At 44.0% G+C, this 21044-nt stretch overlaps 1 protein-coding gene across 2 annotated transcripts in view; it reads right to left on the bottom strand.

Annotated features, from left to right (window-relative positions):
• LOC124253963 (rabankyrin-5-like) overlaps positions 1-10162 on the bottom strand; it is a 29072-nt gene extending 18910 nt beyond the window's left edge. For both annotated transcript variants that reach the window (XM_046687809.1, XM_046687811.1), the window contains exon 1: positions 10018-10162. Coding sequence is in view for 1 of the 2 variants with exons in the window: in XM_046687811.1 (XP_046543767.1) it covers positions 10018-10030 (13 nt within the window). In the remaining variant the exon portion in view is untranslated. The remainder of the gene's footprint in view (positions 1-10017) is intronic.
• Between the last annotated feature and the right edge of the window lie 10882 nt (positions 10163-21044).

Genomic DNA, 21044 nt, shown 5'->3' with positions numbered 1-21044 from the left:
AGTCTGTTGTATCGAGAACCACCCTACTGTATCGACAACCTGTCTGTTGTATCGACAACCATCCTACGGTACCGACAACCACCCTACAGTATCGACAACCTCTTAGTTGTATCAACAACCACCCTATTCTAAGGACAACCACCATACCGTATCGACAACCACCCTACGGAAACGACAACCACCTATCGACAACCACCCTACTGTATTGACAACCACCCTATTGTATCGACAACCACCCTACGGTATCAACAACCACCCTACCGTTTCAACAACCACCCTACAGTATCGACAATCGACAACCACCCTACTGTATCGACAACCACTCTACTGTATCGAGAACCACCCTACGGTATCGACATCCACACTACTATATGGAGAACCACCCTACTGTATCGAGAACCACCCGACGGTATCGACAACCACCCTACGGTATCAACAACCAGTCTGTTGTATCGACAACAACCACCCTACTGTATCGACAATCACACTACTGTATCGACAACAACCCTACTATACCGACAACAACCCTACAGTATCAACAACCACCCTACTGTATCGACAACCACCCTATTGTATCGACAACCACCCTACGGTGTCGACAACCACTCTACTGTATCGAGAACCACCCTACAGTATCGACATCCACACTACTATATGGAGAACCACCCTACTGTATCGAGAAACACCCTACGGTATCGACAACCACCCTATGGTATCGACAACCAGTCTGTTGTTTCGACAACCACCCTACGGTATCGACAACCAGTCTGTTGTATGGACAATCACCCTACGGTACTGACAACCAATCTGGTGTATCAACAACCACCCTATGGTATCAACAACCAGTCTGTTGTATCGACAACCGACCTACGGTATCCACAACCAGTGTGTTGTATCGACAACCAGTCTGTTTTATCGACAACCACTCTTCTGTATCGACAACCTCCTACTGTATCAACAACCACACTACTATATCGAGAACCGCCCTACGGTATTGACAACCATCCTACAGTATCGTCAATCGACAACCACCCTACTGTATCGACAACCACTCTACTGTATCGAGAACCACCCTACGGTATCGACATCCACACTACTATATGGAGAACCACCCTACTGTATCGAGAACCACCCGACGGTATCGACAACCACCCTACGGTATCAACAACCAGTCTGTTGTATCGACAACAACCACCCTACTGTATCGACAATCACACTACTGTATCGACAACAACCTACTATATCGACAACAACCCTACGAATAACCACCCTACTGTATCAACAACCACCCTACTGTATCGACAACCACCCTATTGTATCGACAACCACCCTACGGTGTCGACAACCACCCTACTGTATCGACAACCACCCTATTGTATTGACAACCAGCCTACGGTATCGACAACCACCCTACTGTATCGACAAACACGCTACTGTATCGACAACCACCCTATTGTATCGACAACCACTCTAAAAGTATCGACAACCACACTCACGGTATAGACAACAACCCTACGGTATCGACAACCACCCTACTGTATCGACAACCACCCTACTGTCTCGACAACCACCCTATTGTATCGACAACCACCCTAAAAGTATCGACAACCACACCACGGTATATAGACAACCCCGATAACTACGGTATCGACAACCACCATACTGTATCGACAACCACCCTACGGTATCGACAACCACCCTACCGTTTCAACAACCACCTTTACTGTATTGAAAACCATCCTACTGTGTCGACAACCACCCTATGGTATCAACAACCACAGTATTGTATCGGCAACCAATTTAATTGTATCGACAACCACCATACGGTATCGACAACCACCCTACGGTATCGACAACCAGTCTGTTGTATCGACTACCACCCTCCGTATCGACAACCACCCATTGGTATCGACAACCAGTCTGTTGTATCGACAACCACCCAATTCTACGGTATCGACAACCAGTCTGTTGTATCAACAACCACCCTACTGTATTGACAACCAGTCTGTTGTATCGACTACCACACTACAATGTATCGACAACCACCCTTCGGTATCGACAACCAGTCTGTTGTAACGAGAACCACCCTAAGGTATCGACAACCAGTCTGTTGTATCAACAACCAATTCTACTGTATCGACAACCAGTCTGTTGTATCGACAACCACCCTACTGTATCGAGAACCACCCTACAGTATCGACAACCACCCTACGGTATTGACAACCACCCTACGGTGTCGACAACCAGTCTCTTGTATCGACAACCACTCTCCTGTATCGAAAACCACCCTACTTGTATCGACAACCGATCCACTTGCTGTATCGACAACCTGTCTGTTGTATCGACAACCACACTACTACCGTATCGACAACCACCTTACGGTATCAACAACCAGTCTGTTGTATCGACTACCACCCTACTGTATCGACAAACCTGTCTGTTGTATCGACAACCATCCCACGGTACCGACAACCACCCTACTACAGTATCGACAACCAGTCTTAGTTGTATCAACAACCACCCTGTTCTAAGGACAACCACCCTACCGTATCGACAACCACCCTACTGTATCGACAACCACCTACCTATCGACAACCACCCTACTGTATCGACAACCACCCTATTGTATCGACAACCACCCTACGGTATCAACAACCACCCTACTGTATCGACAACACCCACCCTACGGTATCGACAACCAATTCTACCATTAACAATCCACTACGGTATCGACAACCACCCTACTGTATCGACAACCACTCTACTGTATCGACAACAACCCTACAGTATCGACAACCACCCTGTACTGTATCGACAACCACCCTATTGTATCGACAACCACCCTCATTGTATCGATAAACCACTCCATATAACCACTGTATCGATCGAACCACCCTACTTGTATCGACAACCACACTACTATATGGACAACCACCCTACTGTATCGACAACCACCTACGGCATCGACAACCACCCTCTACGGTATCGACAACCAGTCTGTTGTATCGACAACCACCACTACTGTATCGACAACCACCTTCTACTGTATCGACAACCACCCTACTATTGTATCGACAACCAACCCTACGGTATCGACAACCACCCTACTGTATCAACAACCACCCTACTGTATCGACAACCACCGAGAACCACCCTATTGTATCGACAACCAGTCTGTTGTATCAACAACCACCCTACTGTATTGACAACCAGTCTGTTGTATAGACTACCACACTACAGTATCGACAACCACCCTTCGGTATCGACAACCAGTCTGCTGTAACGAGAACCACCCTAAGGTATCGACAACCAGTCTGTTGTATCAACAACCACCCTACTGTATCGACAACCAGTCTGTTGTATCGACAACCACCCTACTGTATCGAGAACCACCCTACAGTATCGACAACCACCCTACGGTATTGACAACCACCCTACGGTGTCGACAACCAGTCTCTTGTATCGACAACCACTCTCCTGTATCGAAAACCACCCTACTGTATCAAGAACCATCCTACTGTATCGACAACCTGTCTGTTGTATCGACTACCACACTACCGTATCGACAACCACCCTACGGTATCGACAACCAGTCTGTTGTATCGAGAACCACCCTACTGTATCGACAACCTGTCTGTTGTATCGACAACCATCCTACGGTACCGACAACCACCCTACAGTATCGACAACCTCTTAGTTGTATCAACAACCACCCTATTCTAAGGACAACCACCCTACCGTATCGACAACCACCCTACGGAAACGACAACCACCTATCGACAACCACCCTACTGTATTGACAACCACCCTTGTGTATTGACAACCACCCTATTGTATCGACAACCACCCTACGGTATCAACAACCACCCTACCGTTTCAACAACCACCATACTGTATCGACAACCACCCTACTATACCGACAACCACCCTATGGTATCAACAACCACCGTATTGTATCGGCAACCACCCTAATTGTATCGACAACCACCATACGGTATCGACAACCACCCTACGGTATCGACAACCAGTCTGTTGTATCGACTACCACCCTCCGGTATCGACAACCACCCATTGGTATCGACAACCAGTCTGTTGTATCGAGAACCACCCTACGGTATCGACAACCAGTCTGTTGTATCAATAACCACCCTACTGTATTGACAACCAGTCTGTTGTATCGACTACCACCCTACTGTATCTACAACCATCCTATTGTATCGACAAACACTCTACTGTATCGACAACCACGCTATTGTATTGACAAACACCTTAAAAGTATCGACAACCACACTTCAGTATAGACAACCTTTTAGTTGTATCGACAACCATCCTATCTTAACGACAACCACCCTACCGTATCGACAACCACCCTACTGCTTCAACAACCACCCTACTGTATCGACAACCACCCTGTGTGTCGACAATCACCCTACTGTATCGACAACCCTACGGTATCGACAACCACCCTATTGTATCGACAACCACCTAAAAGTATCGACAACCACACTACGGTATAGACAACAACCCAACGGTATTGACAACCACCCTACTTTATCGACAACCACCCTACTGTATCGACAACCACCCTACTGTATCGACAACCACCATACGGTATCAAGAACCACCCTACAGTATCGACAACCACCCTACTGTATCGACAACCAGTCTGTTGTATCGACAACCACCCTCCTGTATCGACAACCACCCTATTGTATCGACAACCACCCTACGGTATCGACAACCACCCTACTGTATCGACAACCAGTCTACTGTATCGACAACCACTTCCTACTGTATCGACAACCACCATACTGTATCGACAACCAGTAGGTTGCATCGACAACCACCTTACTGTATCGACAACCAGTCTGATGTATCGACAACCACCCTATTGTATCGACAACCACCCTACCACCCTACGGTATCGACAACCAACTGTTGTATGTATCGACAACCACCCTACGGTATCGATAACCACCCTACGGTATCGACAACCAGTCTGTTGTATCAACAACCACCCTACTGTATTGACAACCAGTCTGTTGTATCGACTACCACATCTACGGTATCGACAACCACCACCCTCGGTATCGACAACCACCCTACCGTTTCAACAACCACCTTACTGTATCGAAAACCACCCTACTGTGTCAACAACCACCCTACGGTATCGACAACCAGTCTGTTGTATCAACAACCACCCTACTGTATTGACAACCAGTCTGTTGTATCGACTAACCACACTACGGTATCGACAACCACCCTTCGTATCGACATCGACAACCACCCTACAGTTTCGACAACCACCCTTTACTGTATCGACAACCAGTTGTTGACAACCCACCCTACTGTATTGAAAACCACCCTGTATTGACAACCAGTCTGTTGTATCAACAACCACCCTACTGTTTCGACAACCAGTCTGTTGTATCGACAACCACCCTACTGTATCGACAACCACCCTACAGGTATCGACCACCCTGTTGTATCGACAACCACCTACTATTGTATCGACAACCACCCTATTGTATCGACAACCAGTCTCTTGTATCGACAACCACCTCCTGTATCGACAACCACCCTATTGTATCGAAAACCACCCTACTGTATCGACAACCACCCTTCTGTATCGACAAACCTTTTATTTGTATCGACAACCTGTCTGTTGTATCGACTACCACACTACATTATCGACAACCAGACTGTTGTATCGAGAACCACCCTACTGTATCGACAACCTGTCTGTTGTATCGACAACCATCCTACGGTACCCGACAACCACCCTACAGTATCGACAATCTCTTAGTTGTATCAACAACCACGCTACCGTATCGACAACCACCCTACGGAAACGACAACCACCTATCGACAACCACCCTACTGTATTGACAACCACCCTTGTGTATTGACAACCACCCTATTGTATCGACAACCACCCTACGATATCAACAACCACCCTACCGTTTCAACAACCACCATACTGTATCGACGACCGACAACCACCCTACTGTATCGACAATCACACTACTGTATCGACAACAACCCTACTATACCGACAACCACCCTATGGTATCAACAACCACCGTATTGTATCGGCAACCACCCTAATTGTATCGACAACCACCATACGGTATCGACAACCACCCTACGGTATCGACAACCAGTCTGTTGTATCGACTACCACCCTCCGGTATCGACAACCACCCATTGGTATCGACAACCAGTCTGTTGTATCGAGAACCACCCTACGGTATCGACAACCAGTCTGTTGTATCAATAACCACCCTACTGTATTGACAACCAGTCTGTTGTATCGACTACCACCCTACTGTATCTACAACCATCCTATTGTATCGACAAACACTCTACTGTATCGACAACCACGCTATTGTATTGACAAACACCTTAAAAGTATCGACAACCACACTTCAGTATAGACAACCTTTTAGTTGTATCGACAACCATCCTATCTTAACGACAACCACCCTACCGTATCGACAACCACCCTACCGCTTCAACAACCACCTTACTGTATCGACAACCACCCTACTGTGTCGACAATCACCCTACTGTATCGACAACCCTACGGTATCGACAACCACCCTATTGTATCGACAACCACCCTAAAAGTATCGACAACCACACTACGGTATAGACAACAACCCAACGGTATTGACAACCACCCTACTTTATCGACAACCACCCTACTGTATCGACAACCACCCTACTGCATCGACAACCACCCTACGGTATCAAGAACCACCCTACAGTATCGACAACCACCCTACTGTATCGACAACCAGTCTGTTGTAACCACAACCACCCTCCTGTATCGACAACCACCCTATTGTATCGACAACCACCCTACGGTATCGACAACCACCCTACTGTATCGACAACCAGTCTGTTGTATCGACAACCACCCTACGGTATCGACAACCACCATACTGTATCGACAACCAGTAGGTTGTATCGACAACCACCCTACTGTATCGACAACCAGTCTGTTGTATCGACAACCACCCTATTGTATCGACAACCACCCTACGGTATCGACAACCACCCTACTGTATCGACAACCACCCTACGGTATCGATAACCACCCTACGGTATCGACAACCAGTCTGTTGTATCAACAACCACCCTACTGTATTGACAACCAGTCTGTTGTATCGACTACCACACTACGGTATCGACAACCACCCTTCGGTATCGACAACCACCCTACCGTTTCAACAACCACCTTACTGTATTGAAAACCACCCTACTGTGTCAACAACCACCCTACGGTATCGACAACCAGTCTGTTGTATCAACAACCACCCTACTGTATTGACAACCAGTCTGTTGTATCAACAACCACCCTACTGTTTCGACAAACAGTCTGTTGTATCGACAACCACCCTACTGTATCGAGAACCACCCTACAGTATCGACAACCACCCTACGGTATTGACAACCACCCTACGGTGTCGACAACCAGTCTCTTGTATCGACAACCACTCTCCTGTATCGAAAACCACCCTACTGTATCAAGAACCACCCTACTGTATCGACAACCTGTCTGTTGTATCGACTACCACACTACCGTATCGACAACCACCCTACAGTATCGACAACCTCTTAGTTGTATCAACAACCACCCTATTCTAAGGACAACCACCCTACCGTATCAACAACCACCCTACGGAAACGACAACCACCTATCGACAACCACCCTACTGTATTGACAACCACCCTTGTGTATTGACAACCACCCTATTGTATCGACAACCACCCTACGGTATCAACAACCACCCTACCGTTTCAACAACCACCATACTGTATCGACAACCACCCTACTGTGTAGACAATCACCCTAGTGTATCAACAACCCTACGGTATCGACAACCACCCTATTGTATCGACAACCACCCTACTGTATCTACAACCATCCTATTGTATCGACAAACACTCTACTGTATCGACAACCACGCTATTGTATTGACAAACACCCTAAAAGTATCGACAACCACACTTCAGTACAGACAACCTTTTGGTTGTATCGACAACCATCCTATCTTAACGACAACCACCCTACCGTATCGACAACCACCCTACCGCTTCAACAACCACCTTACTGTATCGACAACCACCCTACTGTGTCTACAATCACCCTACTGTATCGACAACCCTACGGTATCGACAACCACCCTAAAAGTATCGACAACCACACTACGGTATAGACAACAACCCAACGGTATCGACAACCACCCTACTTTATCGACAACCACCCTACTGTCTCGACAACCACCCTATTGTATCGACAACCACCCTAAAAGTATCGACAACCACACTACGGTATAGACAACAACCCTACGGTATCGACAACCACCCTACTGTATTGACAACCAGTCTGTTGTATCGACAACCACCCTACTGTATCGACAACCTACTGTATCGACAACCACTCTACTGTATCGATAACCACCCTATTGTATCGACAACCACTCTCCTGTATCGTCAACCACCCTACTGTATCGGGAAGCACCCTACTGTATCGACAACCACCCTACTGTATCGACAACCACCCTACGGTATCGACAACCACCCTACTTTATAGACAACCTACTGTATCGACAACCACTCTACTGTATCGACAACCACCCTACTGTATCGACAACCACCCTACTGTATCGACAACCAGTCTGTTGTATCGACAACCAGTCTGTTGTATCGACAACCACCCTACTGTATCGACAACCAGTCTGTTGTATCGACAACCACCCTATTGTATCGACAACCACCCTACGGTATCGACAACCACCCTTCTGTATCGACAACCACCCTACGGTATCGATAACCACCCTCCTGTATCGACAACCACCCTATTGTATCGACAACCACCCTACGGTATCGACACAACCACCCTACTGTATCGTCTGTTGTATCGATGACAACCACCCTACGGTATCGACAACCAGTCTGTTGTATCGACAACCACCCTATTGTATCGACAACCACCCTACGGTATCGACAACCACCCTACTGTATCGACAACCACCCTACGGTATCGATAACCACCCTACTGTATCGACAACCAGTCTGTTGTATCGACAACCACCCTACTGTATCGACAACCAGTCTGTTGTATCGACAACCACCCTACTGTATCGACAACCACCCTACGGTATCGACAACCACCCTACTGTATCGACAACCACCCTACGGTATCGATAACCACCCTACTGTATCGACAACCAGTCTGTTGTAATGACAACCACCCTATTGTATCGACAACCACCCTACGGTATCGACAACCACCCTACGGTATCGACAACCACCGTACTTTATCGACAACCACCCTACGGTATCGACATCCAGCTTTTACGTGTGGGAAGCGTTATGATTGATTCTCTTTACTGGATACATGTGTATCGATAGTGTACCCGGCCGCCGATAGTAATGAGGGATATTTCAACTTGGCATTGATGCACAGACATTGACATTGGATAATTACGATTACCACTTTGTGAACAACCTGTATGTTATTCTGTCTAGACAAAACAACCCAGGTTTCGATAATTTAGTCACAAATAACATAAGGGCACATGGACAACGCAGCTGCCAGAGTTTACATAGGAAATCTAGGACAAGGTGTTATTCAGGTCTTGTTGTGCTCACAATGGAAGGCCGTCAATAAAACCGTTAGTTTGTTGCATAACAAGAACATAAGCTACAAAATAATAGCCTAGAGAAGTGTAGGTCGAGTTGCCATAGTGAATTGATCCGTTACCAACGCCTTACTGTTTCCGTTGCATCAGTAATATCTCGTATAATTATACATGATGAGTTTCCTGAATCTCAGTGTTTCCGTCCTAAGATTACCCCGAACAATTGACTTTTCTCCATGCTACACAGAGTCTGTGTTACCTCCGGGTGAAGGGTGTTCCACATCACGTATGCAGTACGACGATGTTATGTACGAAACCTATGACATGCACCAAAAAAGCTTACTCTTGAAGAATATCAACCTACCATTCTCCTCCATATCAGACTTTAGTAAACCATCTCCAAGTCCCTTTACCAAGCGGGCGTCCCTACACCACCGTCGTCAACAAGCAGTCGGCTGTAACCCACTTACACTTCTCCGAATAGGTCGTTGGTCATGACTCAGATTCCCGAGGAATGCTCGCGATAACGAAACTGGAACGTCCCACGTGTTATAAATAGTATGGGGCGGTGGGGTAGCCTAGTGGTTAAAGCGTTGGCTCGTCACGCCGAAGACCCGGGTTCGATTCCCCACATGGGCACAATGTGTTAAGCCCATTTCTGGTGTCCCCCGCCGTGATATTGCTGGAATATTGCTAAAAGCGGCGTAAAACTAAACTCAGTCAGTCAGTATAAATAGTATGTCGTAGTCCATGCACGATTATGAGGCGGTGATGTAGCCCAGTGGTGAAAGCGTTCACACGTCACACCGAAGACCCGGGTTCGATTCCCCACATGGGTACAATGTGTGAAGCCCATTTCTGGTGTCCCCGCCGTGATACTGCTGGAATACTGTTAAAAACGGCGTAAAACCATACTCACTCACCCATGCACGATTATATACAGACCACCGTCATGGAGGTGAAATGTTGCTGTATTGCCACATTTACATCACTCACTTATTCACTTACCTGTTACATACCTGTATGTGATATTCACTTGCCTTCCTTGTTGCCATAGATACGTGCAGTTGTAACTAATTTGCATCTGTATTAGTTGTTTAAAAGTGGTATTTATGTTTGTTATCAGCAACGATTAACTTATCTGATGTATAACAATTTTCCATAATAGTAACACATCTATATAGGAGGTTGCAAATTGACTAGTGCATTCTTACATTTTTCAGTCGTTATGCAATCTTTGACCTTATTTCAGGTGTGCGGGCATGGCGGATTGTCGACAGCGTTTGTTGTTCTGTTTACATACACATACACACCAGACAGCAGATTTATCGAACAAGGAGTAGGTGAGTGAATTGGGTTTTACGCCGCTTTTAGCAATATTCCAGCAGTATCACGGCGGGGACACCAGAAATGGGCTTCACACATTGTACCCATGTGGGGAATCGAACCCGGGTCTTCGGAGTGACGAGCGAACGCTTTAACCACTAGGCTACCCAACCGACCCCCCGAACAAGGATACAATACTTATTATTAATTCATAGATGCGCATGTGCGCGCATGTATGTGTTGTAAGCACTTCCCGTAACATTTGTAGCTCGGGATGCAAGAAAAAAATGGTTTACGTTGCCCGTTTTCCTCAGTCAAGACTTGTATGTTTGATAGGTATACCACTATGTATGACGTGTCTACTGTCTGATCAGCAATCATACCATATCGTTTGTCGCTTGTATAACTTAAAGTCACTTGTTGCGAGATCAACAAGCCAAACAATACATGTCCTAATAGTGTGTATCAGTCAAGATTACATTGCCAAACTGATAAGTTCTAACTGCCCTACTGCACTTTGGGTATTAATACCAAAGCATAAAAGAAAGTACACATGTGTGTTGAGGACGGTAATTGTTATCTCCACGTACAACATTGTAAAGATATCTGCGGTATTTGGGCAACATGTACACAACTTCTGTTTAATGTCTGTCACTGCCAAACACTTTTCAAAATATATGTTTATTTTGGAAAAAAATTATCCCACAGCATCAGGTGTATACTTTCTTTTGTACGTCAGTATATGTTAACGTTATTTTATTTCATGCCAGCTTTTACCTTGCCTATCACCGAAACATGTAGGAGTGAACTTTTCACTTATATCGCTCTAGTCGGTAAAGTGGGCGGAAGGCCTTGATGAGAATGGAAGCTTTTGGGAGCTACTCCATATCAAGTCTTAAAAGGTATTAACGACATAACGCTTTCATCACATAACGCAGATTGTCATGTGTTAATAACACACTTTGTTGTGTTTTATTAATTTAAATGAGAGAGCACGTTATCAGACATATAGCAGTCTGAAAATTTAATGTTGGCTTTTAAACATAACCTGATCCAAGTGAACATATCGACGTTGCAACGTTTATAGTCAAAAACGTTTAAATACATGTTTTACTTGTCAGTGTATATTGGAATATTAATGCTCTCTTGCTGCCTTTAGTTTCGGAGGAAAGATTTTAGTTTAGCGTTCTAAACTGGAATAGCATAATAGGTTGAGGTTCTGTGTCTTTTGATGACGTGATAGCCGCTACACTCATTACATAAAATATAAAATACATGTATTTTATGTAATGAGTGTAGTGGGAGAATTTTCTAAAAAAAATCAATTTCTTCACCGATTTCGTTCAAATTTGAAATATATGTTACTCATAACATATAAAAACAATAGAAGGCTGCAAAAATCTAGATTTTTATCTTAAAAAAGTATTGTCCAAACAGTGATTCGAACCCCTGTGGGATAGGGTTCCTCCCTAAGATGTGTAAACACGGCTCTTTCCGGCTCGACGGAGAAGCAATGACTCGTCACTGAACCAAAACGTCTAAATCGCTGTTGTGGACACATTCTGTGTGCTTAACACCATTGACGTCGCAGCGACGACGCTTCTGTCCAGTCCGAATTTGTTTGTTTGATGTTTAACACCGCACTCTGCAATATTCCAGCTATATGGGGGCGGTCTGTCAATAATCGAATCTGGACCAGACAATCCAATTATCAACATCATGAGCATCGATCTACGTAATTAGGATACGATGACATACTATATACATGTATATATATGTCAGTTATGAATCATGAATATTTTAGGGGATACTGTAATGCTGCTTGTGTCAAGTATACAAATCGATATCTCAGTCGGAGTGGAACCTATCATTTTTGCTCAGCATATTTTATTAGTGATCTCAGTCTTTAAGCGAGTGGCACTGAATCAGACTGTACGTTGTTTGCCATGAAGTGTTCTTCCGCTCCGACTGAGACATAGGTTTCATACTATATACACTCACGCGCAAAAGAAACGTCCCAAGGCATTTTTCAACTACCAAACAACACAAGCACAAACACGAATAGATATGAACGTTTAATATGTATAGGAGAATGTCCAAAAACTCTCCATTAGTTGCGCACGTGAAGCAGGTTTGAGGCCGTAGGCCGAGAACCTGCTCCACGTGCGCAACTAATGGAGAGTTTGAGGACATTCTCCTACTTAAAACAAAGTACCGTCCAATATGAGCTCTGAGCAAAATCTTACAGGTCGCAGTCGTGCACTAATATTGGAGGTGATGATAGTCAACGCAGTTACATGAGCAATAGCCCGCCCCCGTGGTGTAGTGGTTAGAGCGTCCGCCCGGAGAGCGGAATGTCGCAGGTTTGATCCCCGACCGCGTCATACCAAAAAACGTTTAAATATGGTACTTGTTGGTCCCTGCCTGGCGCTCGGCATTAATGGGTACAACAAGGACTGGTCGGCTCGGAGTCAGTATAATGTGTCTGAGTGGGGTATTCATGCTTCACTGCGGCATGGTATCTCAGTGGGCTAGCACTATAAAACCAGCTTAAGTCTGGGCTAGTACAAGCAGCCGCACATACCCACACACACGCATGCACGTCGTCATATGAGCGAAATATTCTCAAGCACGACGTTAAACCCAATTTCACCTCACCTCACATGAGCAATGAATATAGATCTATGGCGACTTATACCTGTCATTATGTGCATATACTAAAATGCCGACATTTGATTATTTTTTTTTAAAACAATATTGTCTTTGATTTCGTCTGTATATCAGTTGTACTGTACTGACATCTTAGCGATGTCGCCCTAGCATCACTATTTCACTACTGTTCCCTGTAGCTGTTACAAGTCGCTGAAAAGGCACTTGCAAAATGCACGTGCACTAATATTGGAGGGCTATCGGTATAAAAGCCTGTATCGAGTCAGAGGATTTGTTGCACGTGTTTCCAAGTTCAGCGCAGGATGTCCGGATATGAAGACGAACTGTTTTTTAACGCAAAATACATTTTCTAGTAAGCCTGAACTTGCAGACTAGGTGGTAGTAAATTCAGAATTTGAAGCTCTTCTGTTTTCTGACGACGCTGGCGAAAGTACGGTCCCAAATTTTGATATCGGACAATGCCATTTGTTTTCAAGTAGCGATTCAGATAATGAACTTCATGACACCCACATCCTCTCAGATGACAATTCCGATAAAGAGTTATTTTTTAGCCAGTCAATTATTGGAGGAAAAGTGGGGAATTGGGGCACTGGAATCAAAACCTACATCTAGTTGTTTGCCAAATGCTGTTTCTAAACTTGAATCTGAAAAGAAAGAAGAATTTCGTTTTGGCACCCCACTTTCAGAAGCTGAGATTGTACAACTCTGTGACTCCAGTCACTCGGTAAACACTCGGAATAAAAGTAAACGGGCAGTAAATATTTTCAGGAACTGGGTGATAGAAAGACAAAAACGAAACCTAGATGTCCCACTCCAACATCAAGATATTGTATCTCTTGCGTCAAACGAAATGGCTCTTAACAAGACTTTGATATTGTTCATAACGGAAGTCAAAAATCAAAAAGGGGAACAGTATCGGGGGAATACATTGTATGAAATAATCACAGCTCTCCAATATCACCTCAGAAAAAAAGGTATTGATAAAAACTTTTTTTGATTCACCATACTTGAAAGATATGAGGGAAGTCTTAGATGCGAAAATGAAAATCCTGGCTCGTCAGGGTATTGGGATTGAGCGTCGGCAGGCAAGCATCATCACGGAGGCACAGGAGGATGAGTTGTGGAGAAAAGGACTATTGGGGGAAGACACCCCTCAGCAGTTGCTGGACACTCTACTGTATCTCAGTTTGCGCTGTGGGGCGAACTCACAACTTACATTGATATTCCCCAAAGGTTCAGGACCCAACCAACTCAGATATACAGAAGATGCGTCCAAAACAAACAGAGGAGGGCTTACACACAGAAAAGTCGACAGGAAAGTAGTCACGATATCAAGCAATGACGAAAACCCGAAACGATGCCTTGTAAGGCTATACCAAAAGTATTTGTCACTAAGGTAATTATGCATTTCTTTCTTCTCATCTTTTATAGGGTATGCAAATTCATACGATCACTTTGTTTGGGCATTCAGTTGCAACTTTTGGACTTGTTAAACGAAACTTAAACATTTTCTCGGAGTATTTCACAGGTATTGATACGGTTTATTCATGCTCTGTTCAAATCCGCTTAAACTCTCAAATATATATTTGTGAAATGACCACCAATTAATGATTTGTTGTATTTTCAGACCACCCAATGGTAAGTGCAGTGCCTTCTACCTGAGACCGCTACGGTACCCTGTCGACAACGTGTGGTACTCTGACGCCCCTGTTGGTATTCACCCGTTACGATCCACCATAAGTCGTCTCTGTAAAACAGCTTGGTTCCCCGGATTCTACACAAACCACTCACTCAGAGCCACCACAGCTACCCGGCTATATGACAAGGGGGTTGACGAACAACTAATTGCGGTAAAGACCGGCCACAAATCGGTTGCAATCAGAAGTTACAAGGTAATTATTGGTAAATCAAAACATCTACGAATTCAATTAAGGTAATAAATATGACGCAAGGAACAATACATTATATTACGATTAGCGAATCCTACGTGTATACTCTCTGTATCACAGGAAATTTCTAACGAATAATAAAAACTCCAGTATTTTCATTAAAGGGAAGCTTAAATATGCATGTGTGTACGTATTAATACTTCCAAAATTATATCAATAGTCGTACAATAGTGCCTTAATTTGATTTATCATTCTTAACCTCAGCAATTTTGTAACTAAAAATTCTTGAGTTTAAGACAGTTTTTCTCTTTGCCCTACCCTTTTCCTAATGAAAAAAATTTTAATATCATTGCCACTTTGACATACATGTTTTCATTCATTTTATTTACAAGAGGACATCGACAGAATTGGCCGCTACAGTGGATTCTATTGTTCAGCGGAAACGAGGCAAAATACTATTGCCACCAAGTCAACTGCCACTGCCATTGCCACTACCGCCAACCCCAGTACCGCCTGAACCCTTCGATGTGACCAGAAAATCGGATGCAGAGACCAAGCCAATAACGCAAACACGCGATTTTACAATGAACCTGGGTGACGGAACGACCTTTTCCGTAAAATTTTGAATTTTCGTTAAAGATCTGTGACTTTGTTTCTTTGTCTGTTTTCTGTTCTGCGAAATGAGGATAATTACGTTAAGGTTACACAAACTTAGACGGGCAATTTTATCGATAAAACTTTTGATAATTAATTTTGCTGAAATGAAGCAACATTTCACAACGTTCCTTTTCAAACACAAAATTTAACATTTAGACATAAAGTTGTTCTTGCATAAATTTGTGCAACCTTAACCATCAACTGACCTTGAACCTGCTTACCTAAGTTATGTAAGGGTCATGAAATCGCGCGATAATAATGGATAGTAAATTATTATCACTTTGGAGTCTCAACTATTGGAGGAATACAATAAATTATTGTTTTATTGGAGGGAGTTTTGAACTATTGGAGATCTCCAAATGTATGTAATGTTTACATAACTTTGTTTTAAGCATAACGAAGGTGTATGTAAAACATGTCTGACACAAAAAAGGGAACATGGTAAACCTGACAGTGGTACAGTGGTCACATGGGGGTCGATTGTCCAGTATTCGAGCGCAAGCCAACACAACAAATGACATGTCCACCCCTTACATCGGTGCACGTCAGAACACGTCGTCGGGCCGAGTGTGTAAGTCTCTTGATCACGTGACTGGGGATCTGACCAATTCTGTCTGTAATGCCTGAGCCAGTGCATTTCTCGTCAATGGAGGTTGTGGAAGCTGCAGAATCCGACATCCAAGATGGCCCCACAAGTGCTCTGTCGGAGACATGTCAGGGGATCTTTTGGGCCAAGGCTGGACGGGCACGTTTTTGACGTTGAGAAAGGCCGTTGTGACAAAAGCGGTGTGAGGTGTTCTATTGCCTTCTTGAAACAAGATTCCTGGATATTGCTGGAGAAAAGGCAGGATATGGGGCCGCAGAACTTCATTAATATACCGACGGGCTGCCAGGCTGCCATTGATGATAACAAGCTCGGTCATGGTGTTCCCACATGCCACCCCAAACCGTCACACTCCCTCTACCATATGGTTCCGTTTCCTGAACGCAACAACGTGCCGTCCGTTCCCCACGCCGGTGGTAGACACGTCTTCGGTCGTCAGTTCTGTTCAAATGGAACCTACTCTCGACGCTGAAAAGGACCCGTTGCCGGTTCTGTTGCTGCCACTGACGAACATTCAATCGCCAAATCCATTCTTCGACGTCGATATTCCGGCGGTAACGTCATGCCCCTCAAGTGTCTATAGGCTCCGATTTCCTATTGACCTTGTCGTCTGGACACTGTCCACCTGCTGACGCGATGACCGAGGCTAAGCACTCATGATGACGTCACGGCGAGGAATCTGTTGCTTAAATGAAGCGTCCGTATATATAACGGTCCTCTTGTGGGGTAGTGACTTCCGGTCGACCGCTCTTCGGCCTGTCTGCTGTCCGGCCAGCTTGTCTGTAACGTGTGACCAATGTCCCAATCGTTCTTTTTGCACAACCCAGGATTATTCCAACATGGTCGTGCGTTGCCCCCAGCTTTTTCTTTTTCTCTTTTCTGCTGTTAATCGAGGCATGTTCTGCTGGTTTTTCAGATGATTATGATTGCAAAGAACAGTTTCCAACGTGTTTTAAAACCGATCTCGATACGGGTGATTTCCTGCACGTGCAGGAAATTTCACTGAATAAAGTCATTTTTCCCGCTTCTGGCATGCAACACGTGCATTTTCCTTGGGGTGTCATACAATTGTGTGTTTGGGCAATGTGTTCCGAACTGTTTTTGGCCATACCCAGCAAATATAATATAATTTAAATTTTGGGGACGTTTCTTTTGCATGTGAGTGTACATGCAGTGTTTCTTCACTCAACACAAAATATTATTCGGGTCGCAAATCATGACGCTGTGTATTTTCAAGTATTTTCAGTGTAATTTCTTTATCAGTCTCGATACCGATTTTTTCCGACATGTTACTGAAAGGTAAATATTCACAGAATACAGAGTCTAAGTAAACTTAGGCTCAGTATTATTCGTTACACTGCTATACTGCACAAGTCTAACAAACCCTAGTGGAAGGTCGCGTCAGGTAATCTTTGAGCGACCTATGAACGTCCAATCAAATGCGAGACGGCCGGACAGATTTAACCAATCAGACAGGGTTCGGCGGGACTTACAAAATTCCCCGGTCACTGACACTGATCTCTCAACAAACGAAAATCCGCATAAACCACAGATATTTGACCTGCAGTATATACGCTCAGGGATTTATGATGACATGGTTGCCATTAGCTAATATTTCCGCAAGCTGACATCCTTGAATATTGACAAAAACGCTATCTTCAGCGACTGTTTACTCACTGTTGTGGCGTGCTCCATGTGCATCACTCGGAAGCGATCGTACGGAAAATAGCATTCGGAATCGTTCGGGTATAAACCTTTTCGATGTAAAAGTTCAAAAGGTATGTGCGAATGTCAACTTTCGCGATTTTGTAAGATGTGTTCTGATTGGTCAATTGAAAAGATTAGCTGACGCGACCTTCTACTAGGGTTTGTTAGACTCAGTATATTAAGCAGTGTAACAAATAATACTGAGCCTAAGTTTACTTAGACTGAAGAATACATAACCTTTAGTGACTGTCAAATTGATTTATCTTATAACATCAACCGACAACATCACCCAAACACAACCACCCTCAGAAACAACATGCAAACTGTGTGGCATGAAAGTGCTCCACTCTTCACACATGCACCCTGATCGGTGTAAACCTACCTGTAATCATTCCTGTGCTACAACAAGCGGGTACTAACTTCATTTTCATGGATAATTATGCGCGTCCATGGATGACAATGCCCGAGAAAGAGTTGTTAATGATGTTGTTAAGATCAACAACATCACACATATGGACTGGCCTGCAAGGTCACCTGATCTTAATCCCATTCCACATGCTTGGGACATTATTGGAAGTCGTGTTTACGGTCTCCATGTTCGCCCCAGACTCTGGATCAACTTGAGCAGGCATTACAGAGAGAATGGCACGTTCCACAACAGCAACTTAAAGGCTCATTTGGTCAATGTAAAGACGAGTAGAAGCTTGCATTTGTGCTTTGGTGGTCATACGCGTTACGGACCACTGCTTCACTGTCCAAAACTGACTTGAACTTTAATGTTAACATTTTGCTCCATCAATGCAGCACATTTTGCACGACTGTGTCACGGGTACATGCTTTTGATGATTTGTAAGTCTATTATTGCTCAATACCATTTCATTTCATTTTGTTAATCATGTGTACATATGTTTCACCTTTTAATTGCATCATTCCATGACTTGCAATTTCAATAAATGAAAATGTAATGAGACAAAAAAAATTGTGTTGCTTAACTTTTTGTGAGGAGTATATATCATGTGTTGTCCGAAATTTTGTTATGCGTAGAAACAGTAAATTGCCTCGCTATTTAAGGTACACTGATAAAAGCACTGCGCGCGGATTTTGATATTTGGCATCTTTACGGAAAGTGTCAGCGAACAAAATACTGCCTGATATCTGAACGACATAAATATATACGAAATGGGTTTGTAAGTTTATATATAGAGATAATACTAAACGATGTCCCGTGTAATACCATATTTATGAAACGAGTGAATGGTTGGTATTAAACGAGCGAAAGCAAGTTAGATACCAATACCATTCACGAGTTTCATAAATATGATATTACACGGGACAAAGTTTAGTATTTTATTTATTACTCACCCAACCTTAGCAAAATAATATCGAGTAAAGTACTTCTTTCCTAAGAATTCAACGAGTGTGATGACTCTCTGCTTTCCGCGAGTCAAGCAAGGTCTAATACTATTGTGTCATTCGTGACCCACTCGTGTTATTCCGGGTCGAGGTTACGGAAAGGGGCGAGTGGTGACGAATGACTATTGTGTCAGAGGTATAAGCATTGTGACGTCATAACTGTACACCACTTTGACGTCATACGTACGGCCTCACGCGATGTCATTACACATTGTAAACCAAGGTCACTGTGTTCTTTAATCTGATTGGTTGAAAAACGTGATCGAATGGTATTCTATTCCCGGAAATTCGCTGCGTATTAATACATACAAACATCGCTCGCACCATTGTATTGTTACGTCGTCAGCTGTGATGATGTCATTCAAATCATATTGTGACGTAAAGTCCGAATGACGTCACAAATGAGCAGTTCCAGATGCTACCATGAGAGACAGCCGAAACGGCCAGTTGATGACATTTCACTGCTGTACCCGTACACGATGTCAATGAGTGCAGACACAAAAACGTGTGTGGACCTTTTCGTTTACTTTTGTGTTTACAATGTCGATAAACATCATGTGTTGGCCAATTTCCGGGTGTTATTGAGTATTTGAAGCACGGGAATATTCCATTTGAAACCTCCGGCTGACGCCGTCGGTTCCAAATGAATTCCCGTGCTTCAAATACTCAATAACACCCGGAAATTGGCCAACACATGTTTATCTCCTAAATGTGTAATATTCTAAGATGCCTAGCGGTTAGAACAATCGAAAAAAAATACATTATCAGACAATAAAGGTATAGTTTTTTGATGACGTAAAAATTGAATGACGTTATCCCGTCACTGCGCCATTCTAGTGTGCCCCCTCGTAATCGAATTATTTTACATTACGTCACAATGTAAGCGACGTCACGATGCATGTCAGTTGTCATCGCCTCGTACAGCCTCTTACAGTAAACTACACCGTTGCATCCCGTTTCTTGGTTTGCAGTTGCTTCACTCACCTAACATCACTGGTGGAAACATTACATTTATGTTTTCTGACGTTTTAAATGTCTCAATTCGACTCGCAAGTTTTCAGCGACACGGTAACGTTCGCAATGTTTACATTCCCACAATGCAATCGTGGAATGTCGCTAGACTAC

The sequence above is a fragment of the Haliotis rubra genome, unplaced genomic scaffold (genome assembly GCF_003918875.1).
Source record: "Haliotis rubra isolate DU_JTF1 unplaced genomic scaffold, ASM391887v1 Scf56, whole genome shotgun sequence".
Classification (NCBI taxonomy): Eukaryota; Metazoa; Mollusca; class Gastropoda; order Lepetellida; family Haliotidae; genus Haliotis; species Haliotis rubra.
This window is presented reverse-complemented; position numbering and strand designations above follow the sequence as displayed.